The 14,173-nt window shown below is 38.9% G+C and overlaps 1 protein-coding gene across 1 annotated transcript; it reads right to left on the reverse strand.

Annotated features, from left to right (window-relative positions):
- Nucleotides 1–873: 873 nt before the first annotated feature.
- On the reverse strand, nucleotides 874–11,116 carry LOC118404714 (solute carrier organic anion transporter family member 4A1-like). Its single transcript, XM_035803981.1, has 15 exons — nucleotides 11,000–11,116; nucleotides 9,438–9,671; nucleotides 8,833–8,991; nucleotides 8,447–8,522; nucleotides 8,041–8,167; nucleotides 6,991–7,130; nucleotides 6,588–6,690; nucleotides 5,977–6,098; nucleotides 5,348–5,536; nucleotides 4,824–4,925; nucleotides 4,332–4,521; nucleotides 3,953–4,076; nucleotides 3,228–3,436; nucleotides 2,862–2,926; nucleotides 874–2,460 (listed from the first exon to the last, which is right to left on the reverse strand). The coding sequence occupies exons 2-15, from the start codon at nucleotides 9,669–9,671 to the stop codon at nucleotides 2,192–2,194; spliced, it is 2,109 nt and encodes a 702-aa protein (XP_035659874.1). The 5' UTR covers nucleotides 11,000–11,116; the 3' UTR covers nucleotides 874–2,191.
- Between the last annotated feature and the right edge of the window lie 3,057 nt (nucleotides 11,117–14,173).

A 14,173-nucleotide genomic window follows, 5' to 3' on the forward strand; every position in this document is an offset into this window, starting at 1 on the left:
GCGAGGTAGCCAGGACTGTAGTTGAAGAAATGCAACTTATTGGATCGTTGTAAAAGTGACACCAACATGGAAGCTATGAGTGTGGTTACCAACTTTGTTGGTGATGCCAGTCTACCACACTAGTGTCACTTTTACCACACCAGTACATGTCTTAGATACACAAATAAATTTCTTGTTGGCTCTGATACCACCTTTTGTCCCTTTAATTCTTTTACATCAGTCATCACAGCTTTATGGTGCCTATTTTTGAAAATGTAGCCATCATGTGTTTTTTTCACCCATCTTGTTTTTTTTCGCCCTATCGAACTATTTTGGCAGTCTGCAGAGGATGTCATCCATAAAATTTACTTGCTGTGGTCTAAATACATACATCGTATTGCTACCGCAAGAATGGTTGTTTAAAAGTCAGTGACCTTTTAGTAACTTTTCCTCTTGAGCGCACACATGTCAGTGTGCGATATCAATCACAATGGTTCTCCATTTCTGGCCCGGAGCATCTTTAACTCAAAGGACCCCTTGTTGTATGAAAGGGCTCGAAATTCATTGTTTGTACCGTACATTATATACAAACGTGTGTGTCCTCGATCACGGTGCTTCAAAGTTCTGCTCTTGGTGTCTTTATTATGGTTCCTTATTTTGGACGACAGGGCTCGAAACTCACTGTCTCTATCGTATACGATATATAATTCATGACAACACGATTATTCGTCTTCAATGTATGAATATTATATTAATGTCTTATATGATTGTTTCAATTATCGAACGGCAAGCACCGCAGTTGAAAAAAAAACTCTTATTTCCTTCTATCGTGAAACTAAGTCCCGCGAAAATAAGAGACCCAACATTGTGTTTGTTAAAATGTAATGTCTTTTCGAGCATGTAGACACAGAGTCACAAAGAGACTGAGGTATGTATACCAGTTTTAGACTAGAGTAGACACCTTTGAAATTGTTTCTTATTCTTTATCTGAATCTCTCATGTTACCTGCAATTAGCCCAGGGCAAGAATTTGCAACAAACTTTATATATAAGGCTCTGATCTCGTTATCCCAAACCAAAGATAGATAAGCATATTACTAATAAGTACAATGTAGTATGAACAGGTCATCTACCACGAACAACCTCTGTTTTCAAAATAAAGAACATTTAGTTGTCAAACATTAGAGGACCAGCTATATACACATTCTATACATAAACAATCATTTGTTACGTACAAATATCTCCTTCTTACCGGAAAAAAATTATTAAGACATCAAGTGTTGATTAGTTCAAGCACACCTCTAGTTGTAACACCAAATAAAACATATGTCGTATTATGGCCAAATAAAAACAACAACAACGTAAAGATTGATACACAGTTATGCATCTATATACAGATTGCTAACTGAGTTCTATGAAGGTCTTTAAAGACAAAACGTGCATGAGGAATACTACATGAAGATCTGGAATAGGGTATCCTTAGACTATCAATAAAAATGTGAGAAGAAAGAGGGTTCAATAGTTACACTAATTCAACGATATGCATTTCATCTGAAACCTTAAATGTCCCTTAACTATCATATTTCACATGTAAAGCAAAAGTAGTCCATTGTTTATAATATACATATATCATGTTCAAGATATGGCATGATTATTAAATATACTGTAAAGTCAATATTTTTTGTTCCTGCATTTATCCTGTCAAATAAACAGTTAAAATGCGAATCATACAACGATTACGTTATCAGAAAGTTACTGAATACGTAAATAAGGTTGAATACTGCAATTTGGAATCGTTTGATAATTGAATAAAGTTGCATCCAACTATTGCTTTCGCTTACTGATTCGAGTTATATTTGAATAAGCGCGAAAAATCATTTAACAGTCTAATATTCTAGATTACAAAGGAACACACGGATCATAGAACAGAACTTCTGTTACTTCTAATCTAGTGGGAGGGTGCCACAAGCTATCTGCTACGTTTGATATCCACAGAGCCACATGTTGGAAATCTGCATAATGTTGCGTCGTAGAAAAGTCTATTAATTGCTTGGCAAATACTTCTGTAGTATCATAGTCAAAACTTTTGGTAAGGCCATTTTTTGTGTTGTCAACTGCACCTTTAGTCTCTCTCTCTCTTTTTCCCTCTCTCTTTCTCCCTCTCTTTTTCCCTCTCTCTCTTTCTCCCTCTTTCTCTCTCTCCCTCCGTTAGTTTATTTCACATCACCATTGGTGAGTTTAACATCATCTGCGTTATCATATTTCTCTTCTTCAATAGCAGCATTCGGCTTGTATACCAGATAGGCGAGAGAAATGAAAGTTGCACCCACAATTCTCAGCCCGAGAGCGAGACCGAACACGAACAGGCCCACTTTGCGGCTGTCGTAAACTAGACAGGCGCCTCGTTGGCCACAGGATGTCTGCCACTGTGCGCATGCGTTGTCCATGGCGTACCCGTATATCATGGGTCCCGGGATGGTGCCTGAAAAAAAAAACAATGATAAGAAAGAACAGTTGGAATTTTCTCCTGGACTTATAACACATGATTTCTTTTAAAAAACAAACAGTTCATTCATTTAGAAGTTATACAGAATCTGTATATTTTACCGTATTTACAACCATCCAAAAACAAGCATTATACAGAACAAAATAGGCGCAAGATTACATTAATTTCAAGTTGGTGATTTGAATGCCATTATCACATAACTCTTGAAATCTGTCGTAGCTATTAGAAAGACCAAAAGTAAATTCAACTAAGGAATCGTTGACATTGAAAAACAGCCAGGTACAAGCTATAATAAAACCAGTTTCCAAACAAGCACAAGAACTGATTACAATAATTATAACTGCTTTTTTATAAGGGTGAAAAAATCTGTAACATACCGATGATTCGGACCATACACCTTTGCATCCCTAGTCCAAAGGATCTTTGCTTGGGGGGAACAAGCCTGCCGAAAGAAACAAAGACGTAGTAGTTACACTGAAGAGCAATTTCCATACCATGCATAGAAATGATGCTTACTCTAAACAAAGCATCGAACCATGCAAGCCCCTAGTATCAGCATGTTGCTACGTTAAGAGTGTTAGTCGTTATTGTCCTTGGGGTGACAAACATGAAAGATAATCAACATAGGCCTAAAGAAACACCAAGTCTGCTGGAATAAATTTATTTTTAAGATATGCTTCAGATTGGGTTTTCTCGTACCTTAAAAGCTAGGAAAATGGTCATTTTGTATGAAAACAACTTACCTAAGAATAGCAGCCATATAGGAAGGTGCCGCGAAGGCCCCCAACATTCCCATCAAGAACAGAGTAGAGAAGAACAGGGGCACTCTGTAGGCTTCACAGTCACGCGCGCATGCGCCGTGGGTAGCCAATGACGTCACACCTGAAGTGACGTAAGCAGTAGAATTTTGCTGCATCCGGGAACTTGTGATGCAGCTACAGTTTGAGTAGACCTGGAGAGGAACATAAACATTCTATGTGGAGGCAAAGATATATAAATGGGTGAAATTGTCTTTCACAGCAACATGTGACCTTCATACGACATAATTGCGAGGTTGCGGCTGCCTTCGTTACAGAATTCCTCAAGTACAAAAAGTAGCAAAATTACTACGACTCACAGTGCTTGAACATGAGGAATTGAACAATGCTGTAAAATAGGGCATCTTACAGTTCCATGTGCGCATGTGCAGTCAAGATGCATTATGGTCTAGGTCATAGCACAATATTTGCTACGTAAACAAATTTCTCGCCTTTTTTTGACGTTTGTATCAACACGAAATATGATTAATGTTAAACGTAAGATGAAAGGAAGACAGAAAGTGTAGTCTTTCGTTAGGTCTTTTCATGACAAAACGTTGGGAAACTGCTTAGTAGCGAATTGATATTGAACTTTGACATAGACCACAATGCACCACGACAGCACATCCTCACCATGAACCTTGATATGGATTGAAACCATAAAAACTCACCATGGTTGTATGGTTCAAAGCGGTACAGCCGGCATGGCAGGGAGACTGGTACTCCATACCGTTTTCACCACACACCGGGTTATACAGATTGTCTGCGCAGGCGCAGGAGTCGGCGCAAGTCATACTAAAAAACGTTATCAGCACGTTAGCATAACGGTGGGCAAACGGAGAATGTTACATGGTCAGTGTGCTACTTGTAGACATTTCATGATAACTTTAAATTTGTGCTTAAAGTGCACTTAGAATTATAGCCATAAACATTTTGTGACTGCAGTTACCTCTTGCATCTCATTCTTAAAATAAAAAAGCATGCACTCCTGAGGCGTTGGCAAAAAAAAAAAACAGCATAAAACATCAGCTGGAAAAAACAGCAACATACTTGTTGTTTAGCTGTCCGTAAGCCTTCGGTGGATCTTTGCAGTACATCAGATAAACACAAATTCCCATTCCTGATATTGTGTACATGATGAGGATGAACCGAAGCAGTTTTTTGCAGTCTACTCCGATTTTCTTGCTAATCCAACCGCCCACCAAGGAACCGATCGCAAAGCCGGGGATCATGGATAACCCTGTAAAGAAACATAGTTATTAGTTTGTATGTTTTTGGCGACGCGTCAGTGGCGGAGGCATCTTTGTAGGTACTCATGAACATGGCTGGTGCCGCCATGTTGGACGGATCCAAAATGGCGACGGGAAAGTTGACACGCATATATAGCACTACTACTTTTAAAAAAACAACTACTAGTACATATCTACTTAAAAACAACTGCTAGTATATATTTACTTCAGAATTCTATTGGATATCAGATTATTTACAAGTAATTATTATAATTTAAAGACTGACATCAAGAAAATACCAAAGGATGCTTACCAAAGTACAATGCCGATGACGTCACAGGAATGCCAAACAATATCTGGCAAACTTTTGGTGCAAAGGCGAACATGCCAGAGCTGGACATATTGTCGAAAGAAACTATAACATAAAAATGTGAAAATGAGATAATGTAAAAATAAAAATGAGTTTTATGAAGTTCATACGCATTCTATTCATTTACGTATGATAAAAGCTTTCTTTCTTATCTGATCCAACAGAAAAACTACAGCACTAAAGATGTGGAAAGGCTACATAAACACACACACACACACACACACACACACACACACACACACGCATACATACATACATACATACGTACACACATAATATATACATACATACATACAAAGTCACATACAAAACACAAACTCGGGCAAACAAGGCGATATCAACACTTCGCTTCTTTGTGGACGTTAAGGGTGGACCAACATATAATATGGAAGTTTAAAATTTAGTTTTGCACTTCAATTGTAGTTGACCAGACGAAGATCACTGCACTTCTGTTTACATATATTTACCTCCGAGAGTCAGCAGTACATAAGAATAAGACCTTGCAAGGTCCAGCAGCGACTTCAGCAGGTCTTCCAGGGCTCCTCGGATCCTCTCAATGATCGACTGGATTTGAGCTTCTTCGTCGGCCTTCGTGACGTCACTCTCGGCCGCTTTCGTAGGCAGCTGTGCCTCGTCGTCATGCAACTCTTCGGAGCCTTTCGGAAAAATCACAAAATACACATAGTGAGAGAAAGAGGAATCCAAGTAAATGAAATAGAGGGAGCAAAGGTCTTCACACCAAGGATTAGGCAGAAACTGTAAACGAAAGTTGAAGGAATAACTAAAGATTAAATGACAAGGGCTAATATGATTATAGAAACATGTCTTTGTAGACGCTGATGACAAAGATGACTGAGCAAATGGTTACTTTTTCGTTATTCTTAGAGATATGAACATGAAACATGGCATATTAAGTTATATTTGCGAACGCTAAACCTTACGAAAAGGTCACATTTGTGTTTTCGTTGCCTTTAGTAAATCTTTCTCCACATTTAAAGGCGTTATACGTATCTCTAAAACTGTCCTGTTTTGTACTGGGGATATTCCTTTTTTTTCATAGACTTCGAGGATCCTACAGTCATGTAATACAGCTTACCTGGTAGCTTGCGCGGGAACCCAAAGAGTGGAATGGCGACCAGGATGCCGAGTGTACCCAGTACAGGGAAGCCGAACCACCAGTTCCCGATCCATCGTGGATCCCATGGCGTCAAACCGGCCCTGGGTTCAATCAAAGATGTAAGAAATCAATGCACTTCCTGTCACTCTATGTAAATGTGACTAGTATACGAAAAATATAGCTGCAAAAACATAATGAATAGGTAGACCAAACACAATAACCCCCGTGTATTAGTAGTATAATTATTCATCGACCCCATGGCATATGTCTGATAGACGACTATTTCTACTAACTCTGAACGCTACTTCCTGTCGCTCCTGCAAGTCTGATGGTTACACCATCGTCCAACACACTTCCTTCCCTCTCTACTGACAGTATATTCAATCAACTACACCACACAAGAGCATAAACATCGAGACACACTGAAACATATCGTTTGTACACAAAGGCAATCAATCAATCAATCAATTAGTTAAAAAATGATGGAATCGATGGATTAAAGAAGGCATATCCCATATTTTGTAGTTACAAATACAAATTCACTTTGCTAAAATGTTCTTATTGTTACATGTCTAATCATTATTACTTACGAGTATCCATCCTCGATTGGCCACTCCACATACAGACTGAGAAGCTGCCCGATCAGGACGTACCCGATAGTTGGACCAATGCACACAATTGTGAACATTATAGCTGGAAATGTAAACAAACACAATATGATTGTGAAATAATTTCATGACTAAGCTATCCCTGTTGTTCAAGATGCAGGAGAGGTAATAAAGTTACGGGGGATGATCCATTAGTGTGAAATCATCTTCCAGCCAGGGACCTAATTTCGAAAATTTCATTAAAGGGATTGAATTGTACACTTGCAATTGAGAAAAGTTGCACAAAATAAATTAGATTTGCATTGTGACATTCCGAAGGCCCACAACCACAATATCGCAAGCAAATCCTACGCAATTTGTCGTTGTGGGGCTTCGTACAACTTACCCACGTAGAGGCCAGAAACTTTCTTCTTGACGTTCTCGTCCATGTAGGCGATCCCTACGGTAAACAGGGAACCTCCGCACTGACTTAGGAAGAACTGAGCAACCACGAACACGTACAGGTAGTTACTGAGTGCGCTGAAGCTGTAAAAAGATATCAAAGAATTATCATGAATGCTAGATTCCATTTGATTTCATTGATCACACATTTTCTTTTTTGTATTACTATAACATATGACTGTGTTAGTACTAGTTACTTCTCCTTTTTATTGATTCACTGATCATACCTCTTTTGTTGTATTATTATAACATATGATTGTGTTAGTTACTTATGTTTGTTATTTATTGATTTCACTGATCGTACATCTTTTGTATTATTATAACATGTGCAGTTCTTTCTTTGTTAATTATTATTCCATTGATCATACATTTTGTATAAGCATAGAGGAGGAGGGCACAGCATAAACCGTTAAGGTTTTTCCCTCCTCCTGCACCTTTTATATTTTATTCTCTTCTGTATCTATTATCATTTTGTATGTGCAAACTGAATAAACAAACAAACAAACAAACATTTCAACGATATCCATAGGCTGTACCAAAACAGAAAGACAACTTCCAGGATATGAAAGTGAACTTGATAGACACATGTCCATAACTGGGTGAAGATCAGGACCTTATTTGCATAATTAAGTTATAAATTCCATAATTCCAGTGTTTTCTAAAATGATTGACTTACTGACTTGACTTTCCATGACATCATCATGATAGCACATATGTAATCAATGACAGGTGGAACACATAGATAGCAAGTAAGGAGCTAATGGTCTTAATTAATACGAAAAAGTTGCAATCTCTATCAGTGGTAAATGATGAGAATTTGACACGTGACTCGTGTAAGCAGGTTGCGCGTGTATTTCCCCGTGCATGGATTACCTAAATGTGATTTGCATTATAGGCAATGAACTGTTGTAACATTTCTAAATGCTCTAAACGTGTTAGGGAGGCACTGCGCTATTTGTTAAATGTTCAATAATACAAATGTGTAATCACTGACCTTTCGGTAGTTTCGGTGGTGCATTGTTCAGTTGAACTGCCATTGTTGGAGGACTGATGGCACATCGTGTTGGTCTGCTGGGAAGAGGTCACGTTTGTTGCGTAACTGCCGGGTGCTTCGTAACGTCCTGGTAAGAAAAACACAAAATCATATCCATAGGGTCACATGATAAGTTAAGACTCAGTGGGTCAGTATTGCTGAAGAAGACCAAATGATTGGTTGGTCTGACCAAAATGATTGGTTGGTCTACATTTCGATAAGTGTTGGTAATTTGCAAATTGCAAAACCTTAATATTTTTTCTGTTCTTTTTCTTGAACAAAAACTTTGATAACTTTTTACAACGAAAAGTCTGCATAGAACACATTTGTTATATCTAACTCAGTGTAGATACTGCCACTGAATTACCTGTTAAGAAGTGCGGCGAGGCGAACAGGAAACAACCAACCCCATACAGCAGCGTTACCGCTCCAAGCCACTTCCCCTGGAAAAAAAGGGAATGAAATGGAATGATTTACTCATGATACCGCATTTAAAACAATCAGGATGGCCAGATACAGGTAATTGTGCAACATGTTGAATAGGACTACTGAGACCTTGTTGACACCAAGACTTGCGGTGTGCCTGTTTTAGTTGGCGTGACAGGAAGTGGAATTCAGAGGTGGTAGAATAAGTCGTTCGTTGGACATGAAATTCCAGACTAAAGGAATTATCGAACAAGACATCAGTTCAACAGGACGTATGACAAACTAAATATTTGTCGAAGAATCATACCATGTTCTAACAACTCCTACCTTATGCGTTTTGCCGGCGATGTGTGTTACGAATGGCATCGTGACAAGGGCAAAGATCTGGTAGGAACTGACGATGAAGCCACTCTTGGAGCTGGACATCTCAAACCGTCTCTCCAATGTAGATATGATCCCAGGAATGAATCCGTAAGTTGACGTGCACTGACGGAAAATGAGGAATAAGACGCAACGATTACTTTAATACATCGATAAAGGTTAGACATCTAGGTATGTATTAAGATACGCCAAAAACCAGTAACTCAAGCAACTTGATATGATTTTGAAACGGTCAGACGTTTTAGAGAGCATTCACTATCTTTTGTCAGTGACACTAAATATTCTAAGGTTCAGTTGTATGACAAAGTAATAAAAAGTCAGGCATGCAGTTAAAAAGACAAATAGGGTAAATATGTCATTTTTTTTATATCTGTACATTTACATTATTCTATAACTATCGGATGACCATAGCCTAGCTTATAGCCATATTTGCTAGATTTGTGAGTATACACCCGCCATTTTGAATCTGTCGCCATTTTGAATCTGCCGCCATTTTGATTCTGAGCCACCTTGCGGGGGACGCCTAAAGTTACAATGACGAGTCTCCTTACCTCAAGGGCACCAGTAAGACCCACGAAAAAGAGCAGCCATCTTGAAGTGTTGAAGACTTGAAGGAAATCAGGTTTAAAGCCGAACCAGCCGAATCGAAAGTTTTTCTCCTTCTCCTTCTGGATTTGCGCCGTTGTGTTGAAAGGCTCGTACCGAGGGGTTGTGTCGAGCAGGGGGCGGCCATTTTGGTGATGGGCCAGCTGGCGAAGGTCGGGTAAACTGCTGAACATGGACATCTATGGAAAAGCGGTCGAAGAGTGAGATTTTACGTCAAATCAGGGCACAGACATCACACTTTGGTTTCCAAAGAGTTCTTTGTTTCTTCTTCTACCTCTATATAATACAAGAAAAAAGGCCTCACGGCACATCGTATACTGGGGGAGTGCAGCTGATGTGGTAAGTGGTGGGGCACGAAAAAATAAGACATAAACGAACGAAAAAGTGCGTAAAATGAACTGAACTGTGGAACTACAGTATGTACAACTGCCATGCCTCGGCTTACAATATGGTGATTGTCAGCAAGCTCTTTACACATGAATCCAATGTACTATTAATTTAAAAGTTTGAGTTCTGATCAATGTTGACATAGATTTATTTTTCATCGATTGGTGGGCAATGGATGCTTTGTAGGAATCGCTAATGATGTAAAAGCGCTACTACATTTCGTTGCAGACAAAATGTAATAGCATATGGGTAAGCTAAGGGAAATGAGTAACGCCTTGTTCTTGTTCTTCTTCTTCTCGGTTCAGCACTCCTGCTATACTCTTTGCCAACGTCATTTCGCAACTCGATACCGTAAACAGAGGCGAAGCATAAACAATGCGAAGTAAGTGAAGAATTCTCCAAGTTGATGAAACAATAGCTAGTCTATACTCCGCATTTACTTGTGTGCTGACCACGGTTACACCAACTGGCTGCCAATCATTAATTTTAGATACAGAAAGTTCCTAACAACAAGATGAAAAGTGGATCGTATGAGATATTCAAAGGTGATACAATCGGTCTTTAAACCACAGCGCGCGGTAACATTCGTCGCGTTGCAGACAGTCGTACGATGTTAATCTCGCTTGATTTTCAAGCACGCTGTGACTGAACTAACCCCCGAATACGTTATAAGACAGTCTTTTCCCAAACAACACAGCTGAATTTTGTTCAACACTTGCAAGCATATTCCAAGAATTCATTCAGTTGACGATCGTAAGACGACCTTACCACAATGGTGACTTAGATGACGATCTTTACAAAAATGTTTGATTAAAATGCTACCTTGCTTCGATGCGCATCCCCTCCAAAATGATCTTATATATCCACTGATAACTTGTCCGTCGTTCGGCCGACGAAATCAACAAACAGCAAGACATCGACAAAATCTTGGTAATACATTTCAACTATTGCATCATTGTGTTTTCCAGCATCTTTTAAATGAAAAAAAGGCAAAGATTGAAATATCGAGTAGGGTTTTTTTTTTCGAGATAAGAATATAATTAGATATTAGAATATGTCTCTTTCTACTTAGAGATAAAATTATAGATTAGTCTAATAGAATTTCTAGAATGGTTCCTACCTTATACACCTGTTGTCAGCCGGACGGTAGAACAGAAAAGTGAGGTTGTGTGTCGGCACGGTCGCCTTTGGGCAAGGTGTATTTGCATCTGGGCCTTTCGCCAAGGGCACCTCTTCATTTGTGATTGACACAGCCCTCCTCTTGTGCAACGCTCAGCACAAACGTGTTACTACGTAGGTATCATGTGTAGCGCGATGTGAGAATCTCGAAATATCTGTCGAGTTCATTTTTAAATGTCTCGTTTATTGTAAAACCAAATGAAACTTGTTCAGTTAAATTTTAAATCAAGTAATATTTTATGCTCTCAACGATTGGTGTAAATATGCTACTGTAAAAGAATAATTATGCTAAACAAAGTTTAATATAGACAATATCTTAAGAAGCATAGTTGATTTTAAATAACAGCAAGTAGATAAAAGATATAATGTTGTAATGTAGTAAGGCTGTCAATGACAGTCAACCTGATTGTATGTTCCAGTGCAATTCAGTGCATGTGTTTGCGTGCAATGCGACACTGTAAAACTTTGTGTGTGAAATAATAAACAAAATCATCAGCATCGTCATCATCTCCATGTAAAATGGAGGTACGGTGTGTCTGTCTGACTGTCTGTCTGTCTGTCTGTAAGATACCATGATAATAAGGGTAGATCCTTTTTAAATTTTACTCCAAAAAAACTTAAGCTTCAGAAATAAATTGCATTTGTACATATACATTTGTAACGCACTTAAATCTGTCTTTCTAGTCTTCGAATCATCCTTTAAATAAACATTCATTAAAATGATCAATAAGAACGCTAAATGTGTATGAAAAGTCACCAACAATAGAACTATTTTTGATAAATTAAATCCCTCCTGTTAAAGGGCCCTGACTTTTTGTTGACCTTTCTCCTCTTGCAGGGATCCCACTAATAGGCTATTTGTCATCCTTGGTTTGAAGTTGCGCCTAAGGCATCTTTAGACACTCGTTGCATCATTGGTTGCACACGCGACTTCGCCACCTTTTGACTACTCTTACTCGATGGCGACGTTGTAGGTGGTCGTACGATTGTGTCATTGTGATGTTATGAATTTTCAATCAGGCTGTGATAGAACTAACCAGTGATAAGGATCTAAGACAGCATATTTCGTAATAAGGCAGAAAAAATTCGTACAAATGTGCACGATCATCCCTGGATCGATTCGCGATCGTACGACTATCGTACGACGCATGTTACGGGATCGTAAAGGTGCGGTTAACAGGTTGCATGCATTCTTGTCTCCTTGTGCGATTTTAAGCAAAGATTATGGTCTAATCTGCCGTTGACAAGGTTTTACAACAAGGTCCTTTCGTCATCATGAGACAGTTTGATTTTATAGGACACATGTACACTCACGAGGTCTCAAGACTTTCCTGAGGTTCTGTCCTACATCTGTTGTAAGGAAATTGTCAGTTTGTTATAGACTGGCAAACATTATTCTCACAAAGACCCTCAACTACAAGTCTATTCTTTGTTAACTTTTGTAACTGCATTACATCACTGAATAGCACGTTTTGTTTGGCAGGTAGGTTCTCTATTAAATCTTAAGAAATGCGATGTAAAATTCATTTCAACCGAGATGCCACAGTATATACTAACAAACGTTTTGCAAAAACATAATTTAACATCTGTCAATCAAGCTATCAGTTACGACAGATCCACTTCTGTTTGACCATAAGTGGGGTGAAGTCAACGCCAAATCCTTCTGGTCGCTGCTGTTTTCAGAAGCCAGTTTGCAGAGAATAAATTTTGAAAAAGCTTTCGACCACGAAACCGTTATTGGTAACTGCTGACAGATAGGTGGCTATTCAAAACAACATGCAGTAGGTGCGTTAATAAGACTATATAAAAGAATAAACAGTGACATGGAGACATCGTTGTCATGTTGTCATGTTTGTAATGCCCACTTTTAATACAAAATGTTGATTGCACTGATCTTGCTTGGTTGGGGAGGGGGCGTTTTAGAACGTAGAGTTGTGATATGTATTTAGAAAACAGCACAAAAGCGTTCTCAATATTTTGTATGACGATTCGCTGCCCTTTCCTTGACTTATTTGTAAAACCACAATTGACAGCCCGTGTCAGTACGGGTCATGTACCCTTTTAAGACTTCAGGATCTGCCTAGGGCTTCTTCAAACAAATCACACTCATTTTACCTGGGCTCAAAACAGAACCAATCTTACAGTGCGGCTCTACACTCGTTTGTGGGTGATGTTTACATATATTCCTACACTGTGCATGTATAAAGTATGCGAGGGCAGTAGTAGTTGACAGTAATACGTGTCCTGTTTGCTTCTAGTACTACAGATGCACATGCTCGGTCCCTCTTCGGGGCGTGCGTTGGCATATCCCACCTGTGATGTAAGGCATTTTGACATGTTCAGTACCCTCCGGCTAAGGCACTTACCGACAGAGACGGACCATTGTCCCTTTTAGTAAGGCACCTGTGGAGCTTTAGGCGTTTTCCCACGAACACGAATGCTGGCAAGAGTCCATTTTTGGTCACAAATATGCTGACTTCTGGCCTATGATTGAACTGTGTGGTAGCTTGAGCTGTCAGGTGTACTATTAGTGGTCATTTGAGGAGCGCAAGGCGCTTGCTGTATGATATAAGAAGTAAAATATGCTGTATATTTTATATGATACTTTTGTATGAAATATTCACTAAAGGTATCAGAATGGTGCATAGAAATGACATCTTTAGGGAGTCATACTTTTCGCTACCATTTGTTCAAATCGCTAGTTATTTTCAATTTAACCATTATGTGATTCGCGTAGAGGTATCATGGAAAAGAAAGTCTATAGTCTACTTAGAATTCGTATAAATTTTGCATCAAAATGTTTTTTATTCTTTAAATTAAGGTTGAAATCTCAGTTGCAGACTTTTAAAGTTTACTTCTTTAATGAGAACAGATTCACCTCTGATCGTCATACAAATAGAAGAGGTTGCTTCTACTATGCAACACCTGTATGTCTTGAGTAACGCAAACAAACGCCACTCTAGCCTCCTTCACCGGCCTCTCTGGGAAGCTTGGCGATTTTTTTTTTCGGGGAGTAGGTCGATTCGCGATTTTTAACCGGGAATATCATGCCGGTAAAGGAATATATGCCGGGAAAGGAATATGCACCGGAAAGCTTGTACGGGCTAGGCGAAAT

The sequence above is a fragment of the Branchiostoma floridae genome, chromosome 17 (assembly GCF_000003815.2).
Source record: "Branchiostoma floridae strain S238N-H82 chromosome 17, Bfl_VNyyK, whole genome shotgun sequence".
Lineage (NCBI taxonomy): Eukaryota > Metazoa > Chordata > Leptocardii > Amphioxiformes > Branchiostomatidae > Branchiostoma > Branchiostoma floridae.

Bases quoted from the DNA above. Each gene is read 5' to 3' on its own strand.
- LOC118404714 (XM_035803981.1), bottom strand. From the start codon at position 9,671: ATGTCCATGTTCAGCAGTTTACCCGACCTTCGCCAGCTGGCCCATCAC. The intron at 8,523-8,832 runs GTAGGAGTTGTT...CTTTTTTTCCAG, and splicing joins TCGCCGGCAAAACGCATAAG to GGGAAGTGGCTTGGAGCGGT. The intron at 4,522-4,823 runs GTAAGCATCCTT...GTTTCTTTACAG, and splicing joins GTCATCGGCATTGTACTTTG to GGTTATCCATGATCCCCGGC.